Consider the following 22,047-nt stretch of genomic DNA (forward strand, 5'->3'; position numbering starts at 1 on the left):
ATGAACAGATACGCGCTCCGTAGGCGGTGCTTCTTGTGTGTTAATGGGGAGTAGGAGTGGTTGAGCGAGGAAACACGACAAACATTAGCTATTTCAGTCAAGACTGCTTTATTTATCCCACACCGGCCTGGCCGGCTCGCAGCCCGCTTTTCCACACAGGACATGGCAGGCGGCGCCATGGCAACGGCGGGGCCGCGCCTCGCTTCTCCTTCCGGCTGGGCTGCGTCACTTCCGGCGGGGCCGCGGCGAGGACAAGATGGCGGCGCTGGGTGAACCGGTGCGTCTGGAGCGAGGCGAGTACGAATTCTGTCGTGTGCTTCGCGTTTCCCTTTTCTCCGCGGATATTCGCTGCTCTCCGATTCCGGCTGCTTCAGCCGCTGCCCCAGTCTCAGGGCCGGACTCCAGCCCGTCCGCGGCCTCCTTGGGCCCGAGCCGGCGGCGGGCAGAGGGAGCTCTTCCTCCTTGTGGGGCGGGCAGCGCCGTGCAGCAGATGCTTCGTGAACTTTGCCTCTGTTTTTTTTCTTTTCGTCCCTGATTGTTTCCGTGCGTTAGCTAGGCCTGCTTCTTTGTGGGTTTATTTATTTATTTATTCATTCATTTTTAATCGCGCAGCTGGAGACATTTTTCTCGGGTTTCAGTGGGTTTCCACGGACGCTCTCGCCCTTGATGCCAGCTCCTTGTTCCTCTCAGGACTTTTCAATTCGTGGCTTTGAGTTGAGCCTGTTAGATTGTGTTTTAGCAGTAGGTCCCGGTTCTGTTTTATAATCGACGAAGGACTTGTGCAGGAGCCTCGCTATACTTGTTCGAGTTCTCCCTAGCTCTGTTGTGCCTTCACAGCCTCATTTGCGTCGTTAGTGTGGTGTGGCACGTGTAACTACAGCCGCTAGGGAGGCGGATAAGATACAAAGCCTAGTTGTGTGCTTTTTCTGTAGTGTCTTTTATCTGTGCTGTCTTTTATCAAGCGCTTTTAGGAAACTGTGGTAAACCGCCTAGAGTGTGTTTGAGAAGGATGGCGATTATGTGGTGTGCAGGTAATTGCACGAGCTGAGTGTTTTCTCATTGCCATCCCCTTTGGTCCATTCCTCAGAGTGCCTCTGTAGGTGTGTAATCACATCTGCATCGTCACATGCTGCCTATCACAGAACTCAGCTGTTTGTGCCCAGCCCTCCTTCCTGCTCTGCAAGCAAATCACTCGTGATGTGTGAGGGAAGGTCTGTTAGCAGGGATTTACGTGAGAACTTTGCTTCCCACTCGGCAGCTCATCAACCCACCCAGCTCCAGAGCTTTTTAATTAGGGCAGCTGCTTTGGCAGTTGATGAGTTGCTTTTGCTTTGGCTGTGGAGTTAAACCTCAGGCTGCATCTTCCTCCACTTCATTACCCTTCCATTATGCTCTTGCTGTGAAAACAAACAAATCTGTGGAGTTACTTAAGGATCAGTGGAACAAAAGAGCTGTTAGTCTTAATGCTTTTTTTTTTTTCTTTTTTCTTTTTAAGAAAAAGGGAGCACAGTGTAGTCGGCCTACAAAAGGAAGAGCTTTATTTACAGAATTAAACAACTGCTGGGTAATTGTATGGGGTTGACTGCAGGTAACCTTACATTGAATCATTTTCAGCTCAGAAATGAACATCACTAATGTTGTTGGCATACAGCATATAAAAAGAGAGATTAGTGCAGAAAATGTGCTGATTTAAAATGGTTACCATATGTTTATCATCAGGGCAATTGACAATTCTCTCCTTCTGTTCCTTCTTCCAAGCTTCATCACACAAAACCACTACCCAAATTTGCTGGAGTGCAGGGACGTAACAGTGTTGAACACTTACAAATTACTCTTACTGTTTGATAGTGATGTGTGGAAAATCTATGGGTACCTTAGGCTATTTGAATGCAAGCAGCAGAAGTGGTTCCACAGGAGTGTTTATGAGGATGCTGTTTTCTCCTGTGTTTTGTTCACACACCAAACCAAGGAGTGGTGGCATCTCGCTGTTGCTGTATTTTTTTTTTTTTTTCCCACCACATTGGACCTGCTCCAGCACCTCCATGTCCTTTCTGTACTGAGGTGCCCAAAACTGAACACAGGACTCGAGGTGAGGCCTCACCAGTGCCGAGTTCAGGGACAGGATGACTTCCCTGGTCCTGCTCACCACCCCATTCCTGATACAAGCCAGGATGCCATCGGCCTTCTTGGCCACCTGGGCACACTGCTGGCTCATATTCATGCCATGACTGTCCATCAGTACACCAAGGTCCCTTTCCATCAGGCAGCTTTCCAGCCACTCCTCCCCAAGCCTGTAGTGTTGCCTGGGGTAGCTCTATCTACTCAGGCCCATATAGGCAGATGGGATTCACCAGAGTGTTCAAATGCAGGCCAACATGACTGCGAGGCATCTGGGGAATGTGCATTTAAATGCATTTTTCTTTCAAGACTTCAAATTATTATCCTGCAATCACAAAAAAAAAAGAAAAAAATACCCACCAAAACAAGAACTTGAAGAGCTGATCTAAAAATGCTGTAAAGACTAAAAGAGAAATTTTCAATTATGTGATGGTTTATGATGAGGGTCTTTTTTTGTTTTGTTTTTCTATTTTTTTTATCTTTAATTGCTTACTTCTGTATTTATGTTTTTCCTTCTTGAAATCCATCATGGGAATAGAACTCGTGTCTGTGTCTGGTTTTGATACGTTGGCTAAACTGTAATTCTGTGAGGAGGACAGCTTTCAGCTGATGACATTGAGTGTTGCTCACAAGGAGGCAGGCTGTGTCAACAGGATAATCAACCATCTTCCTTCTCCACAAACAGCTGTAGGAATTGCTTTGGGTTTTTACATTAATAGTTCAGTCCTTTGGTCTGACAGCAGTTCTAAAAACAAGTAAATGTATATTCTGTGTTAGTTTCATCTAGCAGGAATCTTCTTCATGTCCAACCTATGTGTACTCTCAGTACCTTCTTGTCAAGCTGTGCTTTCTAAAAGACAGCTGACAAGCTAGCCAGTTTTACCTTAGGCTATAAAAGGCTGCACAGTCAAAGAATTCAGCTCTTAGGAGACCCAGGTAGGGAGTACATTCAGTTTATTGAGAAAACATTGAGGTTATAAAAGAAGAGAAATCGGTGAGTGGAGTTCTTGAACGCTGGTTACTGCAGCTACTCTTTTGATTTGTAGACTTCTGTCACTTAAAAAAATTTCTTCCAGTCTTCTAATCAAACTGTTAGATAATTTCATACACATCACAGCTTAACATGATTCACAGACCACAGGTCGTGAGAGCTGCTGTGTAGAATCGTGCTCTTCATATGCCTGAAACAGTCGTTTGTCTGCAAACATCTGTGAGTATTTGATAGCTATACTGTTATTTACATACTTAGCAGACTTTCTGTGAATATATGGAGTGTTGCAGGATCGGAACTCCTGCTATTGCCAAAGGATGTGAACAGATTCTTCCTTTCATTTGTTTATCATTCTACTTCAAGCTGTTCAGTATGAGACTTCATGAGATGAAAGAGAGTTTGTACTATTGATGCTGAACATAGGGTTTACTGAGAATATTTATGGATTTACATAATTAAGATAGCATATGTGTGACTGATAATTTTTCTGTCTTTCTTTTCACCAAATGTTTTGGGAGCTAAATAAAATGCCAAATGTGTATTAGGAGATCAAAAGCATTTTTTTCATGTTGTAGTTTTTGTACAAATATGCAGCAAATACGGTAGGCTTGGAGTTAGCAATAGCTAGCATTTCAATTGTGATACTTATTTGCTTTAGATACCTGATTCTCTTAAAAACTATGAAATGCCTCCCAGGTAATGAAGATGAACTTGAGCTCTCATCTGAAGCGATGTGTGCGATTGCAGCTGTAATATTTGGGTGCTGTTCCATGAATGATTTCTGTCCAGTCTGTGATACAAACACAGTGCTAGTGGAAGAAGTTCCGTCATACCATCTCTAATTGACTCTACCAGCTGCTGTTAGTGTCTGTGAGATACCAGACTGACACCTCACAGAAGTGGGCAGCATGAACTGTGGGTTACCTTCTGTCAGCACACCTTAATTTCAGAGCATTACAGGATGGGCATTGGTTGTTACAACTTCTCTCTTCCACGTTTGTGGTCTTAAAGTTTGCGGCTGTTGCTTGTCTATTTAGGGGCACTGTGGCAGCACAGAAGATGTTCCACGTGAAAGATGATTCCCTGAGGGTTAATTATGGAAAAAGGGAAGTAATGCATTTAGGGCATAATCATGTTCCAGACTTCTTCATCTTCTAAACTGATCTATGCCTTGTTAACGTAGTAGATTAATCACTGCTTCTGTGTGCCTTTGTGATAATGAAGGCCATAACGTCTGTCTGCTTTTCTGAGAGACTGTTCTACTTCTGTTCAAGGACTTATGTGGTTCAGAAGAGTGGTCGCTCTAGAAATGCAAGTGAGGAATATTAATCCTTTCTACTCTTGAAGAGCTGCCTGCAGAAGGTCACATAGCTTCGATGTCATGTTTGATGCCCATCTTGATTGGTATTGGTCTTGAAATCAAATCCTTCAGATGAGATTTTGGTTTCACTGACAGTGTGATCTTTCAGGAAATGTCAAAAAAAAAAAAAACTGGGAAAAAATGTTGGGTTTGGGATTCTGACTACAGAACACTCAGCAGAGATGATTGAGGAGTTTGGGCTCTTTTTCCTCGTGCTGTGATAAATTAGATACATTGCAGGTGGAGGAAGTAAGAAAGTATTTTCAAACTGATATGAGGTTTAATCAAGTTTTTATGATTCCAGCTGCTGTTTGGCAACCAATTAATATAATTACATGCCTGAGTTGGCCTTATTTGTAAGGAAACCGTTGGGTGTATTTCTGGTAAACTAGTTTCTGAATGTACAAGGAGTGTTAGCATGCTTGCCAATACTATAGATGGCTTTAACAATTTGATAGCCATGCGTTACGTACATTGTGAAGTTTTATGCATGCAAAATGTTGCTAGTATTTCTTGTCAAGGAAATATTTCAGCCTGATTTCAAGGAAAGATGAAATTATTTAAAATACAGATGTGGTTGTGGTACCTCTAGATATTTAGAGGGCTGCATTGCTGTGTTTGATCTAAACAGCCTGAAAATAAGGTGCTTTATTCTAATATTTTGTTGATACATAGTGGTATGGAAGAAATGAAACTGCAATGGAATTGTAAGGTGTACACAAGCACATACAGACTACTGCATTAACTTAGCTTGAAAAACAAAAGCAAACAAACCACCAGTAGGTTCTTTTCAGGCATTCCTTATTACAAGTGCTTTTTTTTTTTTTTTTTTTCCCCTGTAGATATCTGCAGAGCAATTGAGTTGCTGGAAAAATTACAGAGAAGTGGAGAAGTGCCACCACAGAAATTACAGGCTTTGCAAAGGGTCCTTCAAAGTGAATTCTGTAATGCTGTGAGGGAGGTAAGTTAACTGTGCAAACAATTAGCTTGCATTAAAAGTGGTACTTTTAAAAATGTTCAATGGGACAACATTTTTTTTTTTTATAGAACTGAATTTGACTTAAGTCTTCTTCTGTTAAGCTCCATATTTTTTACAAGTTGAAAAGAAAACAATTTAGGGTAGTGCAGGTGTGTTGTATTGAATAGTGGCTCAGAAACAAATTGCTCCTTGGAGGTTATGATGAGAGTTTTCCCTTGCTGGCATCTAGTAGTGTCTTGTTATCCTGTTGGCTGGTAAGAATGGGCAAAGTATGAATTGCCTCTTCTTTTAAGCCAGGTTGGCATCATAGCTTCGCACACCTCATCTTCATTCCGGATGCTGTTTCAGAGATTTGAGATGGTTGAATGTGTTCTCCTATTGTTTTTGGTGATGGTGTTACCACTGCTGATAACACCTGCAATGATTTGCAAGATCTGTTTGTAGACATGGAAGTCCTCTATGAAGGACTGTGTTTGTTGGGTTAGCTATCACTTAGCATTAGAATTCTTATGGCCTTTGTGATTTCAATAGCCTTTCTTTTCTTTAGATATTCAGTCAGTTGTGTCAGGTGAAGGAAAATACAGGTTTTAAGGGGAGGGCTTGATCGTTGGGTGAGCTTTGAAGAGCCACCCTTGCATAATTTTTCATGCATCCTTATGGGAAAGTCCTAGGTTGAATCAAATATAAGAAGGTAGTCACCCATATCTGCTGTCAGGTGTCATGGTGAGGTCTGCATGTTTACCAAGGAAGAGGATTTGGGTTGAGACCTAGAATGTGTGCGATTTGACTGAGCAGTAAAGATACTGAGAGTTATTTCTTCATAGTACAGTAGATTCTTACTTGGCACCTTGCAGTCCAGCAGGGATTCATTTGTTACAGGTGTTTGGTTTTTTTTTTTTTTTTTTTTCACTTATGCACTTTTAAGTTGTAACTGATTGTTATGTTACCTAAGCAGAGAAATAACTGTTTTCACCATGCTTAAATTGTCTTTAAAGGTATATGAACATGTATATGAAACTGTGGATATCAGCAGTAGCCCAGAAGTGAGAGCTAATGCAACAGCCAAGGTAAATGCCAAACTTAAGTAAAATGCAGTAGTTTGTTACTTTGGTAGCAGAGAAAAGGTATTTAAAATTCAGAAGTGTATCATCTAGATGTTTGATCAAATGGATAAGCATATGAAGCCATTAAAAGGTATAACAAAACATTATTTTTAAGCTTCTTCCATTTATGTTTTATTCTTTGAGTTCTAAATCTCTTATACTGATGTTGTCTAGGAAATTAATCTGATTTGTCTTAATATTTTAGCACTTTGGGATAAAAATAATTTTTCAGCCTGCTCACTGTGTCAAGCTAAGGAGTTTATATTCATGTAAATAGGAAGATCTTATTTCCTACAGGCCACTGTAGCTGCATTTGCTGCTAGTGAAGGTCATTCGCATCCCAGAGTGGTTGAACTGCCAAAAACTGAAGAAGGTCTTGGATTCAACATCATGGGAGGCAAAGAACAAAATTCTCCCATCTACATCTCCCGAATTATCCCTGGTGGTATAGCTGATAGGCACGGAGGCCTGAAGCGTGGAGACCAGCTTCTTTCTGTGAACGGAGTGGTAGGAATTGATTTTGCGCTTTCTTTAGCAGTAACTACTTGTCTCCACTTGGGGGCATATGTAGAATATACATGGCACAAGCTTTGGGGTGTCTTTTGATCCTAGCAGAATTGATTCTTTTTGTTCTCTCAAGAACATCTTTAGGTTTCTGTACCTAATTCTGTGCAGTGACTATTCTTGGATTATGCTTTGGTTACATTTTTCAACTGAAAATGGCACTATTTATATCAACGTTTCAGATTTGAGAAGTTGTATGAATTCGGTAGGTGTTGTGTTCTGAAATAGTATTAAACTGCCATTATGGCTTCCTGTTTTACCAAGTTTGATGATGCAGATTTTAACTTAGTTTTCTGCAGCTTTTAAGGTAAGTAGTAAATTATGATGCATTATCATAGACTAAGCAGGGGCTCTTTGACATCGTTATCCCAGTAAGAGCACTACTGCTTAATGACAGCCGTAGTAAGATGGAAAAACAAGGTGATGTTATCTTTACTTAAGTGCTAGAAGCTTCAAAACAAATATTTATATTTTAAGGAGTACATGACTGATGTGCCATTGTAGCTATTTATTTTTAAGAGGTATCCTCTTCTGCTGAGTTGCAATACAAGAAGAAAAACAGAACGACTGGAAAGAGGAGGCTACGGGCAGGCTTTGATTTACAAGAGCTGCTTGTCAAATGCATATTAATCTCTCAAAATTCTGGATTTATTTATAGAGACTTCCATCATATGCTTAGAATGCTAATTACATCTTCAAACTCAGTTTTATTTTAATACTGAGAGTTGAAGTAAGTCTTTATGCTCCTTGGCTTGAGTGGGTTTTTTGACGATGAAAGGAATCGAGACTTGCTGGTTCTTGGTGCTGTGGGAGTTGCCTGTTAGCAAAGAGCTGTGTCATGCTTGGCTCCTGACTATTACGTGGGAAATGTAAGAGCAATCGTGTCCTTAGTGGTGCAACTCTCCTTGGCCTAGCCTTCCTGGTATTTGAAAGTATCAAGGGACAGGTCAGCTGTCCATAAAGCATTGGTTGTTTTCTCATGGAGGCTTCCTCACCTACAGACCCTCACAAAGCAGAAACAACACCCCAAAACACTCTGATCGTTTGACAGTAATCCCAGCTAAGAACGGCTGCATCTGTGTGCATGCACGTATAAATATATGTAGCTATTGTAAAAATACAGTGAATGAATAAAATACTGCAAGAAAGCAGGCTCAGAGGAAAAACCTTTTGATGTTTGCAGATTAATTACTGTCATCTTGATATATGATGGACATTCTTGTAATCATACTTGCTAATTTAATACTTAAGAAGTAATTTGCTGCTGCCGGGCTGGCAGTGGGTGTGTCTTAAAACTCTTCTTGTGGTGGTTTGGTTTTGTTTTTTGTTTTTTTGCTCTTTTCACACTGGGAGATTTTAAGTGTACTGGAGAATTTTATATGCTTTGGCACAGTTGACACTAAGACTTCACAAACTTTTTATTAGTAGTTTTTTATTGGAACAACCACCACATCGACTTAAATAACAAACGTGAAAACATTCAAATGTATGTGTTGTCTAACAGAAGAGAAATAACTTGGGTGTTTGTTTTTTTTTTTTAACTGTTGTCTTTCTTTCTGTAAGTAACTTTGTAGTAACGGGGAAACCCTCCAATCAACAGGTACATCACCTGCCTTCTAGCTTCTAATAGCACCAGTGGGAGGTAGGCTTGGGGTAGTCCCATTGCTGTGTTTGATAAGTTTGGGAGAAATAAGTTGTGCTGATAAGATGTGTGCTACCTAGGAGTGTATATTTGGATGAAGTTGCTGAGAATTGTTGCTGAAATGTTATCATCAGATGAATCTAGTAATAAAACCTGAGAGTTGGTTTAGTAAAGGGTTACTTGTTTGTTTTTTAATCTGTTCTGTCTTGTTGGGGGGGAGAGCATGGGGCTAGGTGGTTCTTAATGAGTTTACAGGAAGTTAATTTGAGTACCTTGCACTTAAGATAAGACATGTATGGAGTGCTAAGATAAACAGTACACTGCCTGTTATGTGTTCTGTTGCAGGTGTCCAGTAGACAGTGATTTGCTTTGTCATAGCTGCCTTTTTGATGTTATCCTATGCTATCTTGCAGTTGTCTGTGGGCTCTTGTCCTTAGCTAAATGCAAGATAATTTGAAGTAGCTCATTAGGCAAATTGAGGACGACTATAAAGTGCATGACTATAGAAGAAAAGCCGTCTCAGACTAAAAGACAAAGTGTTCTGAAGCTGTTGATTTTTTGAGTGCTATTTCAAAATTGCTTATTGTTCTTCCTACTTCACTTATTTGACGTAAATGTATGTAAAGACTTAACATAAGCATAACCAGAAGTTTTGCACTACTCTTCTTAAAACCGATTGGTAAATTTATCATCACTCTGTGGTGATTTGCCGGAGAGTAAACCCCAAGCTTGGATGATGTTCTTGTGAAGTTTTGAAATTAGAATATTTTAATTGACTATGTAGACACAGAAAAATGGAACAAGTGTGTTTTCAGTGTATGTTTTCACTAATATGATACTTAATGACTTACGCTTTGCAGAGCGTCGAAGGTGAACACCATGAGAAAGCAGTAGAACTACTGAAGGCAGCCCAAGGAAAGGTCAAATTGGTTGTACGATACACACCGAAGGTCCTGGAAGAAATGGAGTCAAGATTTGAAAAAATGAGATCAGCGAAACGCAGGCAGCAAAACTAATGTTGAATGCAATAACTTCAAGAAGATACACGCCCTTGACATTGTATAGTTTGGTCAGTGCAGTGCCAGGGGTACATAAGTTACTGTCATTTTCATAGAACTGTAGAATGAGTGAGGTTGCAAAGGACTCTTGGGGATTACGTAGCCCTGCTTAGAGGATGGTTGGCTAGAGCAGGTTGTTTAGGGCTGTGATGGGTTTTGAGCATCTCCAAGGATGGAAACTCTGCAAAATCTCTGGGCAACCTGTTCTAGTGTTTTGATCTCCCTCGTGCTAAAAGATATGTCTTTCTGTTTAAATGGAGCTGCTTATATTATAGTTTACGGCTGTTGCCTCTTGTCCTGTCACTGGGTACTGCTGAGAAGAGTCTGTTCTTCTTTTGTTTTAATTCTTCCGTATCAGGCATTTACACATCTTGTTAAGAACACCCTTGAGCCTTCTCTTCTCCAGGCTAGACAGTCTCAGTTGTCTCAGCCTCTCCTTGTTTGTCAGATGCTCCAATCACTTGAATCAACTTTCTGCCCCTTCTCTGGACAGGATCTTGTATGTCGTGGACATGTCTGTCTTGCACTGAGGAACCCAAAGGTGGTCACATCAATTACATCTCCTAAAAGCTGAGTGGAAGAGAAGCATCACTCCCCTTGACTTGCTGCAGACCAGTAAGCCATTGGCCTTCCTTGCTGCAGTGATACGTTAGTGACTTGTAAGCAATTTGGTATCTTTGTCTGCAAGGCTGTTTTCCAGCTGCTCAGCCACCAGCCATGCTGGTGTAGATCGTTCCTCTCCAGGTGTAAGACTTGCACTTTCTTTTGCTTTTTGAGCTTCCTGATTGTTCATTTCTGCAGCCTCCCAAGGTTCATTGGAATGGCATGCAGGGAGTGTAGTCTGTCCCGTCGCCCTGTTATTAATGAATCTGTTAAGCACTATGGACCCCAGTGCTGATCTCTGGACTATGTCAGTAGAGACTTGCTTCCAGCAGGATTTTTTGCCACCAGTTGCAGCCTTTGGCAGTTCACCCTTCTTTTGAAGGTTTTCTTTTCAATTTCTTTGCATTTTTCACAGTTTAAAAAGAATGCATCCTTTCAAAATCAGCTAGGGTACCCTAAAAAAATGTATGTTGCATCTTTATGCATCTTTTTCATATTAGACCTCTAAGCGTGCAAACAAATTCAAATTCAAAGGTTTTTCAAATGCATTTAATAAGACCTGTTTCTACAGTTGACATCCCTTTGTCCCTATTCTGTTTTTTCATTTAACATCTTCAGTTTTCTTGCTGAATTATTTTGCAAAAAAAGATTTTTATGTAGCAGTATTGTGGCACTTTTCTTAAGAACATGTTATATATCGACTACAAAAAGTAATCGTGATCAACTGCATAGCTGATAACAATTACCAGATTTTATAATGTTTTGGTGAGTACGTTATTTTTTACACTTCTGCTAAATCATAATTTGTTACTCTGGAAATTTTATTACCTCACCTGTAAATAATGTACAATTGGTGTTCTCGTATAATGACTTTGCAAATTTGTGAGTTATTACAACAATCATTCCTGTAACTTACATTGTTTTGTACTGATTTTCAAGCAGTTAAGGGGGTTAACTGCCTTTGCAGTTCTGGGTTGACTATATGTATTTTTATATTCAGAGACTGAAGATATGTTAATGCTTTCAAAAGAATTTCAGGCGCTTCCCTGACTTTCTGCTGTTTTAAAAGAGTTCATTTTAATGGTCATAACTCCTTTGTGGTTTTAGTATGTCTTATTGTAATCATATATACAGAGTAACTGTGCAGGACTTGGAGTAGTTAGTACCAAAATCACGTATTGTTGCATCCGTAAGAGTAAAACACTCTGAGGCTTACATGTCAAGTAACCCTGGGGTGAACTTGTTTGGGACTTATCACTGAACTGCTTCTGATTTGAAGGGCTCACGGTTGTAGAAACAGTAGCATCAACATCACTCTAAAACTTTATATGGAATGGTGCTGGGATGGTAATAAGAAGCCTCCAGTTAAAGTGCTACATGTCTTTGCTCGAGTCTGGTTGATGGTGGCATGCTTTTGGTGTGCCATTTTGAAAAACTTTATCTGGACAGAGGTACGCTTCTTGGAACTACCAGGTTTGATGCTGTACTTGCATACTTGATTTTAAAAGCTTCACTTTTTGGTATATATCTATAATTAACTTGATTGTCTACTGGAGTCTGTTCACTTGTATGGCAGCTATGAGCGCATCCTAATTGATTATTAGCAGTTTGATTCTTAGAGGCTTAAACTGAAAAGTGCAGTTCTGACCATTTGACTGTTCCCTAGTTTGTTCGCGTGGAGCAGTACAGTCTGTTGTGAAATAATCAAGTATGTGGAAGAAAGTAAATGGTTAAGGATCTAAAAATGACAGCATGAGGTTTGTGCATTTTCAGTTGATTTGCTGGAGAAGAAAAAAAAAAAATGTGATCACGACAGGCCAGTGAGAAACGTATTTCCTTTCTGCATGTTTGTAAGCATGGTAAGCCTGCAAATAGAAGTTGGGATTTTAAAGATACTGATAGTTTGAAAATACAGTATAAATATTTAACATTTAGATGATATTGAGCACTGAATTGCATGGTGTATTATCTGTCATAGGCCTCTATCTAAAGGCCTCATGTCACTGGTAGGACCATGCTGTTGAATTGTATATTTTTATGGAACAACTAATGTTTAAAATACTGAGACCAAAATCACTAGGTAGCGCAATCGTGGATGTGTTTTAATTTAATTGTAAGATAGTAGATCTTTGTTTTAGAGCTATATTAAAAATATATATATAAATATTAAAGGTATGGATACGAGGTAGAAATGTGTTTTTTTTAGAACCTGTATCCCTTGGCGTTACTGAACAAAGCAATGGTTTCTGTTACTCTAAGGTAACTTACTTTAGTGTAGCTGGAGCTACTGAATGCAATAGCATTATCCTTCTGAAGTGTAGCATTTGGATACAGCTTGTCATCCACTACAAAATGTGGGGAAGGGTACCTGGCCATATAAATTGTAGCATTTAATTAAAAAGCTTTTTAATGCAATAATGACAAAAAAAAAAAAGCAGAAAACTCATTAACAGTCATGTTTAGTACTATGAAAACCTATAGCAGTAAGGAAAGGGTGGATTAAGATTCACCAACAAGCTTAATTTCTTTTACTACTGAGCAGTGCCTGTACTGTGTTAATATGCAGTCCCTACACACTTGATATCTTTGGGTATGCAAACAGTTTAAGAAGAGATATCATTTCTGCAGATCTGCATCTATTGCTGCTGTGAGGAATCTTTGGGTTTTATCAACAGAAAAATAAAAGTTAAGTTTCACATGCATTGTTTTCTGTGTATTTTTTTTTTCCCTGAGTTTCCATATTTGGTACTATTTTCATGCAGCTGTAGTTGGGTGTTTATAATCTCTGGGGCGTAGTGTAAACTGTGCGTGTGTGGGCGTGCAAAGAAAAACTTCAAATCCTGGTTTTTAGTTTTTCCTGGTTGCTTGTGAATCTTCCCTTTTCTGCCCTAGGTTTTGTGAATTGTTGGAGAGATGAGAATTAGAATGCTGTAAAGTATACGTAGCATCTTGGGCCTCCTGCATTTTTTGAGACCTTCTTAGTTTCAACTGCATGAGCTTACATGGTGCATATTATTCTGAGTCAGATATTATCTTTTAATTGTTTGAAGCAAGTATCTCTGGTAATGAGATGTTAAATATCTCTAATTCCTCGCTTAAAGACCTTGTGAGGTCTTTAAGAAAAATGTGCCTGAAGTTATGAACGGAGATAAAGGCGGGAGAAATGCTTCAGTTTGGAATGCAAAAGGATTTTTTTCATATAGGTAAGCTAGACTGCAAATTGACGATGTGTAAAAAATCAAATAAAAATAATTTATATAAATATATAGAAGATGGATAACAGAACTGGAAATACAACCACATTTTCAATTTGGTTTTAAAAATGATATATTCGCATGATCTGGCTACCTAAGTTCTACTTTAGTATGGTTCAGATTCTTAGAGAAAAACTGTGAAAAAGCAAAAGTTGCATATCTGAGTCTGGCTGTGTATTAACGTAAATCGAGGCAGCCAGGCTGCTGTATTCCTGCCAGCTTTTTGTCCTCAACTGTATGCTTGCTTGTGCTGGCATTCACTGATTTTTTTTTTTAATTAATTAATTTATTTATTTAAGTACTCAGTACTCTGTACTGAGCAGATTGAATTTGGTATCCTAGCAGAGATATTTGACTTAATTTTTTGAGTTTCTTTCTGTTGCCTGAACAGAAAGGAATTGTCAAAGGAATTGTGCCGGTGCAAGGAAAGGTGTGACCATGGTGGATAGACCAACTGCTTGAAGTTGCATAGAAGCTGAAGGTGTGGAGCAGACTGAGTTTCCATGATCCTTTCTTTTAAAATCTTAATTGGAATCCACTTTAAGAGCTATGTTACTATGCAAGGTGGGTGGGACTTGCTTCAAACAAATCCTGTGTCTGTTTAATTCTATAGCTTGATGTATTGAAAATTGTTTTCCTACCAGGAACGTCTCTAATTAATGGAGTAATATTGATGTATTTTAATATTTGGGCTTGTGGCTTACATTTAAATGATATGTCCTATTGAGAAAAGATGTTTAAACAACCATTTGCTCCCTCAGTGGTTAATTTCCTTCTACCTCTTCCATCGTTTATACGTACAGTATTCTGCTTTCCTGACTAGTTAATGTGAGTTGATAGCATAGGAGACAAATATGGTTACGTAAATTACCCAATTTTTAAAAAGTTAGTGGATTTTTGTCCATCATCTGTCTAAGGATTTAAAGAAGGTAAGTTACTCCATGTTTCTAATTTCTCCTTGGTTATCTAGAGGCTAAATCTAGAGCAAAGCGACAGGGTGAGGGGAAGGAACCCACCAACAATAAAACATCTTCCTGAACACTGGCTTTGACTTGTGTGCTTCCAGAGGTAAGTAAAATCACCTGCACGTGGTTCTTATCTAATCACAGCTCTGCTTTTCTGCTGGAGCAGTGCAGTGGCATTGTCTGAACAAAATCTAATCTGCGATGGAGACGGGCTGGCTAGCAGCAGTGCAGTCATCACAGCTCTCACCTGCTTCCAGTGGCAGTGAGTAAAGTGCAGAATTTGGTGATTTATTATGTTAGGTGTATTTCAATAGCATCTGGGAGTTCAGGATACTATTGTATTTTGCAGTATACAGACACAGAGCAAATAGTTTGGCTCCAGAGGGCCTCATTCTATTGCTAAGAAATTGTATGGCTTGTGGCTGAAGAAAACTGAAGTGAAAATACAGTAGATAAGCTCTCTTTTTTTTTCTCCTTTTGATTTCCTCTGTGGTTTCTGTGATTTATTTTGAAGCACTATTTATTTATTTATTTTTTAATTTTTTAATACCTCCAAGGGGCCACAAGAGTGAGTGTGGCTCTCACTTATTTAAAAATCCATTATTTTTTGGTAGACTCATATCCATAATCCAGTTGAATCAGAGCCTGGAGTAGCCATGTTTCTTTTCTTTTCTTTTTTTAATGTGATCTCAAGCATGCTTGGAGTGGAGTTGCTAAGAAATTGAGGTTATAATACTTGAACAAAGTACATGTGTAGAATGTGTCTGTCTGAGCTGCTGCTGGCACTAGATGTGTCACACTGCCATTTGGTAACTGTGTAGGAACATCTTTCAGTAAATACAAGAGCATCTTCAGAAGAAATGTTGGAAATTTTTCAAATTAAAAGAGCAATTCATCGGTGAGCGGTCCACTTGTTCTTCTACACCAAAAGTGTATTTGAAGTGTGCCCAGAGCCTTTGGAAAGCATCGGTGTTGATGTGTGTCAAATCCTGTGTGTGCACCAGGCAGAAGCATCGTGCGATCTTCATTCGGCCTTGCTGATGATCTCAAAACCTGAAGAATTTATTGCAGCTTTTACATGCCTTTCTGTTTTCTAAGAAGAGAGAAGGGTAGAGAATAGGTAGAAATAGAGAGAATGGTAGAGAACGCATCAATGTTTCCCAAAGAAGGTCTGGAGGTTTTCTTGTCTGGGTTTGGTTCTGCATTCTACCTGTGCGTGCTGAAGCCAAGCCGTGGGCTAAGCTCTGCTTGGCAGGGGCTGCAGGTTGGCAGAGGAAACATGAGCAACTGATGGAAAAGTGAACGTGTTCCCTTGGAGAATAGCTCTGTGACATTTTCAGCTTTTTGGTTTGTTGTGCAAGCGCAGTTACTCTGGCGTTAACTTTACACCATAGAGCAAAACTGGAGTTTCTTTACATCACAAGCCAGAAGGAAACGGTGATGGCAGTGCACTGAATTGGGGTGTGTTTAATAAAGGGCTTAAAAGGGTTTTATTGCTGACTGGTGCCATCACTGGATTCTGCTCGGCTCCAGGTGGTTCTGTTGCTGGAACATGCCGATGGGCCTCGGGCTTCATTTTGGAGGATGCTTGTTGGAACTGAGGGTTATTTGAGACCTGATCTTTCAACTGTGATAATTCTGAAGTGCAATTTTTGGTGACATCTGGTGTTGAATAAAATGTAACCATTATCTGCCGCTCCTGCAGCCATTCTGTGCGGGCAGTGGAGTGAGACCGTTGGCAGAGGGTAAGCACTCAACTGTTCAACTTTTCCGGATAGAAAAACAATTGCTTTTATTTGTTTTGGTGTGGATGTTGTGTAGATACGCGTGCAGGACACGGGTCCTTTTAATGCCCCCCTCTCCGGTGTTGGGCACGAACACAGGGAGCTTGAGGACACGCACGGTCTTTTTTCCCCTTCTTTCCCTCAGAAACGAGAGAGCGGGAAGCTGAACGCGGGGCGGCGTGACTCCGTGTCCAGGCGTTGAGCGCGCCTCCACAGCCCGTGTGGAGATGCGAGGGAAGCGGGCGGCGCGCTCTAACCGCCGGGCGGGCGGGCCGGCAGGTCGCCAGAGGTCTCCGCTCGGCTCGGCGCCGCCCTCACGGCGGCGTCCCCGGCTCCCGCGCCACCGCCTGAGGCGCCCGGCTCCCGCCGCACCGCGCCGCCGGGGCCAGGCCGTGGGAGGCCCGAGGCCCCGCCCCTCTTCTCGCCCGCCTCCGCCCATTGGCCGTGTCTCCACCTTTTTTTGCATATTCATCGGCCCCGCGCCCTCTTCCCACCAATAGCAGTGGGGGGGCGGCCGCCTCGTTAGCATACGCGCCTCGGCGCTGGGCGCAGAGCTGCTGCAGCCGCCGCCGCCGCTCGCAGCGACTGAGGCCGGGAGGGGTGTGGGGGGGAGCGCCGGGCTGTGCCGCGCTCCGCTCCGCGTCCGCCCCGCGGTCCGCTGGCCATGGCCGCCCCCGCGCCCTACCTGCGGCGCTGAGGAGCGGCGGGGCGGGGCGGCGACCGGGAGAGCTTTTTGTCCTCCTCCGCGGTGCTATTTTTTTTTTAATAATAATTATTTTTTATATATATATTTTTTTAATTTTAAATCGTCGCTTTTGTTTTTATTCTATTGTTAATTTTTTTTTTTTCTTGCGGCGGGGCCGTGCCGCGTTGCGGTACGGTGCCCGGCGATGCGGTGCCTCGCGTTGCTCGGCCTCGTCGCCTGGGGCCTGGGCAGCTCGGCCGGGCCCAGCGGCGGGGCCTCTCCACCACCGTGCCCGGCCTCCTGCAGCTGCGACGGGGATCGAGGAGTCGATTGCTCCGGGCGGGGGTTGGCCGCGGTGCCGCCGGGGCTCAGCGCATTCACGCACGCACTGTAAGTGGGGAGCGGGGGGGGGGGGGGGGCAGGTGGGAGCGGGGCGCGGCGCCGACGGCTCAGCGCCTCAGGAGCTCCGCGGCTCCGCTTCGCGGTGCGAGGCTCGTTCCGGTGCTGGAGGTGGGGAATCGGAGCTGCTGCTGGGAGAAGCGCTGGACTGCGTTGGGTTTGATGGCTTCCCGCGTTGTTGGGTTGTCTCGTGAAATGGAATCGGTGCGTCCGAAGAACCGGCAGCCGTCGCAGATCGGGCTGACAAAGAGCTTTAAGTTGGTGTGGCTGTGCAGGTCAGCTCCCGGGGAGCTATTTCTGAGTGACTGGAACCCGAGCAGGCGCTCCCCAGCTGTGCCGATCGTAAAGGATGCTGTTGGTCCCTGTTTGTTTTCCTTTTTCTCTTATTTACAGCGCGAAAACTGTGCGCCTTCGCGAATAGCTCTGCGCTCGGATCAGACTCCTCTAGTAAGGCCGCTGGAAGTTCAGCATACAGAATGCTCAATAGTAAGCTTCCTATTGCTTCCTATACCGAACCTGTTCCGGCTGCACCCAGGAGAGCTGGGCAAAGAAAGAAATAAAATCAAATCGCTCCCTCCAGCTGACACGTCTGTGTCATGGCAAAGCGTCTTAGCGGTGTGTAGAGAAGAAAGCTTTTTGTGCTCCGTGTCGGGCGGCACGGTGATGCTAGGAAATCCCCTTAGTGCTGCTACGGGGCTTGTTGTGATTACAGCCGTGGCAGCAGGGTCTGTAGCACAGGGATGGCTCTGAACAGGTTGGCAAACAGTGCTCTGTGGTAGTGGAGCAAATACATGGCTGCGTTTTGGCATTGGTGATCGAGAGGTGTTGCTGAGAGGCAGCACGTTGGGGGTATTGTGGTATCAGAGCAGCGGCTCTGCTTCTAAATCAGGAGAGACAGGGCTTGAATCATGAGAGCTGAAGGCAGGCATCTCAGCGAAGGGATTTTGGAAGGCAGAGAGGTGTGGCAGCATTGGATCTGAGCTGTCTGAAGGTCTGGAGGGGATGGGTTGGATAGGGGAATGTGGAGGGAGCGGGGAGGACACGACCAGGGGTAATTAGCTGATGCTTCTGCTGTGGGCAGCCATTTGTTCCGTATAATTTAGGTAGGTGTTTATGTAGCTCTTAATTACCAGCTGCCCTGTTTTCTGCTTATGAAGGTGAGGATTCTGCTTGGTTGCGATGTAACTGTCACCCGGTGAGCTGATATGCCTGGGCAATAATGCTGAGGTGGTGGTGGTGGTTTGGCTTTTGTAGCCAGAGCAGCGCATTGCTGAGCCTTGCTCTGACACTTCGTGTACAGCGTGCTAGAAAGCATTCACGTTCGTGGGAAGAAGTCACGGCGGGGCATGCTCACGTTGCTGCTTTGAGAACTGGAATTTTTGTTTTGGGCTTAACGAATAAAATAGCCTGAGTGTTCTGCAGGAGACAGAAAGCAGGTAATGGCTTCAGGGATATCTGAAATGGGCCTGGCCGCTTCCAGGGGCGTGCAGGACAGCCATCTGTTCCACAGTCCTTTTGTGAACTGACCCCACAATTGTCACTTTTGTTTTAAACACTCCAGTTTTACTGTCAGTGTTCCAGTGTTGCATTCTTCCGTAGCCTCCCAAAACGCTGGATTTCATTTACCCACTTTTCCCACAGGGCTGGGTGTTCAGGATGAAGCAGCCCTCTTATCTGCTGGTCTCTATAACCTCGGCTGTGGGTTGTTCCAGAGCTTCACGGGATGAAGATGTCACATTGAGGAAGGATCCTATTTGACCCCATTGTCATGCAGGTTGTTCCAGCAGCTGCAGAGAGCTGATTGCCTTCTTTTCAGTTCATAGGCAGTGCAGAAGTACCTCCTCTGTCTCGTGTTTGAGTTAATTTCCTGCTGTGTTTATGTATAAATGGCAAAATTATATGGTACTGTTTGGATTCAGCAGAGTGAGCGTGTTTCTTTTCTTTTTCTTTTCTTTTTTTTTTTTTGTCCCCTGGCACTTTTATTTGCAGAATGGTACTGAAAGGCAGTGAGTGGGTAGATGAGAGCTGTCTTCCTCTAACACATCAGGTACCCTGGTGCCTGCTGCTCTGCATCCCCTGGCGTCCAGTCTGCACAGCAAGGAGCTGGAGGAGGCTCAGGGGATGCCATCTAGCAGAGCTGCTATGTGAGAAGAAAGGATGTCCAGACACAGCCCAGGCTCTGGAAAATGTAGCTTAATTGCCATCCTCCTGAGATAGAGAGGCCTTATCTAATGAGAGGTTTGAAGGTTTTACAGTTACTCTGTTTAGTTTTTCACTTGCCTGTGCAACATACCAGTGATACGCTGGCAAGTAACAAAAAACTTATTCTGTCTTCCAGAACCAGGGAATGGAGCTGACCTGTTCCTCATTCCTCATTTCTGAAGGGCTGCAGACAGCCCTCTGTCTCTCCTCTGGGTATCCCTCTGGCCCTGGTTTGCTGGGAACCTTCCATGGAATTTGTTGCTGTTTCGACGCTTGCTGCGTATTTTTATTTTGAATGTTTTCTGTTGGCAGCAAACTTGATGTTTGGCTGCTACCTCTCTTTTCCTTTTCTTCCTCCCAGAAAAAGGCCCGGTGCCCCACCGTAACAGATGATTTGTCAGGTATTTGGTGTTTGTTTTGCACGTTGAGGTCACGTATATCAGCAATATGTCATTTCTTCTTGGGTGCTTACTGGCAGTGGCTCGTAAATGTGACTTGGGGAACAGATATGGAGATAAGTCCGTAGCGTGGAGGAAAAAAAAACAAAAAAACAACTGGACTTCAGTGCAAGCAGGTTTGTGCTGGTAAATAATTAGCTCTTCAGTTCTCGAGAGGAATTTGCTGGTAACTCTCCGCCTGAGATGGAAAATATGGAAGCTGTAGTAGAACGGCTGAAAAACAAAACCCAAAGAAACTTCTTCCGCAAGGATCTTTATTTGTTTTGTATTCTGCATCTAAGCCAGCAATTTTTGCAGGACATAAGCTCTTATTTACCCGGAGAAAATTACTGGCCTGGATTTCAGAAGGGCTGAGCACCCATCCTCCTTTTCACAGGGAGCGGGAGCTCCTCGAGGGTCTCCCCATGACTGCTTGTGCTCTTTCCTCCTTTCTGCTGCCCTGGTGCTCATTCCTAAAGCTCATCCTCGTATTGGGAACGGGCATGAGCTCATGTGGTGTTTATGGTCTGGAGAATTTGCAAACAGCTCAGGTTTGCCTGCTGCTTGTTTTGCAAATAAGGGAGGCAGCAAGGTGGCTGCCGGCTGGTTAGCCTCAGCATTGCTCAGTTAGGAGGACTGAGTTTTGAGCTGCTGCTTAGTGGATTTGGGGCTTTTTGGGATGACAGAAGGTCTGAGACAGCTGAGGGAAGAACTGGAGAAATCTGTGTCATCCTGGAAATAGGTGACAGAGGTGGGAGAGGATTGGCAGGATAGGGTAAGACAGGAGAAGAAACCATCCCTACATGGAAAAAAGAAATCTGTCAGTTCTGGCGCTGAGGATTTAGATGTTAGGAAACCCGGGTAAACAGAGCTTTCAGCAGCATTTCCCACGTTAGAAGTCCTGGCTAGCCTCCCTACCTGGTTGGCTCACCATCTGCTGCAGCACTGACCCAGGATTTTGCTATAGGGAAATTCTCTTGGGTAGTTTTTCATACCTGCCTTTCAAGTACTGCTGCAGTTTTTTGATAAGATATTCTCTAATTGTTGTCTGAACAGAGATTTCTGGTTGTGTGGTATTGGTTTTTTGGGTGGTTTTTTTTGTTGTTGTTGTTGTTTTTTTGTTGTTTTTTTTGCACTTTCCCACCCCTACAGATCCCCTTTTGGAAATGTGGCTGCGGTTGTTAGCTTTCCCTTTGTAACTCAGAGGCAGCCAGCAGTGGTGGGCACAGAAGTGGGTGCAGCTGTGGACATCATGGTAGTTTGGTCAGGGTTGGGGATGCCAGCACCTTGCTGGAGCTTTGGGTGTCTGTGCATTGTAGGGGAGTCCCACTAGGTGACCTGTAAAGGTCCCTTCCCACTCAAACGATTCAAATGGGGAGCGTCTACCATGTGTTGGTGCCTGGAAAGTGTGATTAAATCATGCAGAAATGGCATGTGATCTACCTGGCAAAAGAGCTGACCTTGTTTTTCAAAGCTGTGAGTTAGCGCTGCTGTCAGTGCCTTGTGCTGAAGTAGAAAGCTTCCAGTATTTTCAGATCTCACGTCTCGCGTTTGAAAATCTGTAACCAAAATAGGAGAATGCATTTTATTGTGCTGTTGAGAGATTGGACTGTTACAGGACTGTGACAAGGACAGAGCTTCCTGGAAACGTACTGAGGTGGCTGAGAGATCAAAGTGCAAAAAAAATCTGGATTTTGGCTTCATCCTGAATTTAGCAGCACGTTCTGCATGGAATCAATTAAGCTGTGCTGTTTGTCACATATATCTCTTATGATCTCAAAAATAATGGGCAAGGCAACTGCGATACATTTGTCCCTATAGAAGGAGGTTTCTTTTGTTTCTCAGGTGATGCCAGTTGGAAGCAGAGCTGGATGTTTGTTGGTATGACACAAGATCATTCCTA

At 43.0% G+C, this 22,047-nt stretch overlaps 2 protein-coding genes across 2 annotated transcripts in view; both read left to right on the forward strand.

Moving 5' to 3' along the window:
- The first annotated feature begins 207 nt into the window (after positions 1 to 207).
- On the forward strand, positions 208 to 13,120 carry LIN7C (lin-7 cell polarity scaffold C). The gene is made up of 5 exons (XM_003206091.4): positions 208 to 293; positions 5,312 to 5,430; positions 6,444 to 6,515; positions 6,849 to 7,058; positions 9,618 to 13,120. The coding sequence occupies exons 1-5, from the start codon at positions 257 to 259 to the stop codon at positions 9,771 to 9,773; spliced, it is 594 nt and encodes a 197-aa protein (XP_003206139.1). The 5' UTR covers positions 208 to 256; the 3' UTR covers positions 9,774 to 13,120.
- Positions 13,121 to 16,921: 3,801 nt separating this feature from the next.
- Positions 16,922 to 22,047, forward strand: part of LGR4 (leucine rich repeat containing G protein-coupled receptor 4) — a 58,871-nt gene continuing 53,745 nt past the window's right edge. Inside the window, exon 1 of the mRNA XM_085223887.1 lies at positions 16,922 to 17,496. Coding sequence (XP_085080013.1) covers positions 17,312 to 17,496 — 185 coding nt within the window. The 5' untranslated portion in view covers positions 16,922 to 17,311. The remainder of the gene's footprint in view (positions 17,497 to 22,047) is intronic.

The sequence above is a fragment of the Meleagris gallopavo genome, chromosome 5, assembly GCF_905368555.1.
Source record: "Meleagris gallopavo chromosome 5, MGAL_WU_HG_1.1, whole genome shotgun sequence".
In the NCBI taxonomy this organism is placed as follows: domain Eukaryota; kingdom Metazoa; phylum Chordata; class Aves; order Galliformes; family Phasianidae; genus Meleagris; species Meleagris gallopavo.

What these genes read in the sequence shown, in the direction of transcription:
- LIN7C (XM_003206091.4), top strand. Translation starts at nt 257, where the DNA reads ATGGCGGCGCTGGGTGAACCGGTGCGTCTGGAGCGAG. An exon ending in GAGCTAATGCAACAGCCAAG is followed by an intron (nt 6,516 to 6,848) that starts GTAAATGCCAAA and finishes TATTTCCTACAG; the next exon opens with GCCACTGTAGCTGCATTTGC. An exon ending in TTCTTTCTGTGAACGGAGTG is followed by an intron (nt 7,059 to 9,617) that starts GTAGGAATTGAT and finishes TACGCTTTGCAG; the next exon opens with AGCGTCGAAGGTGAACACCA.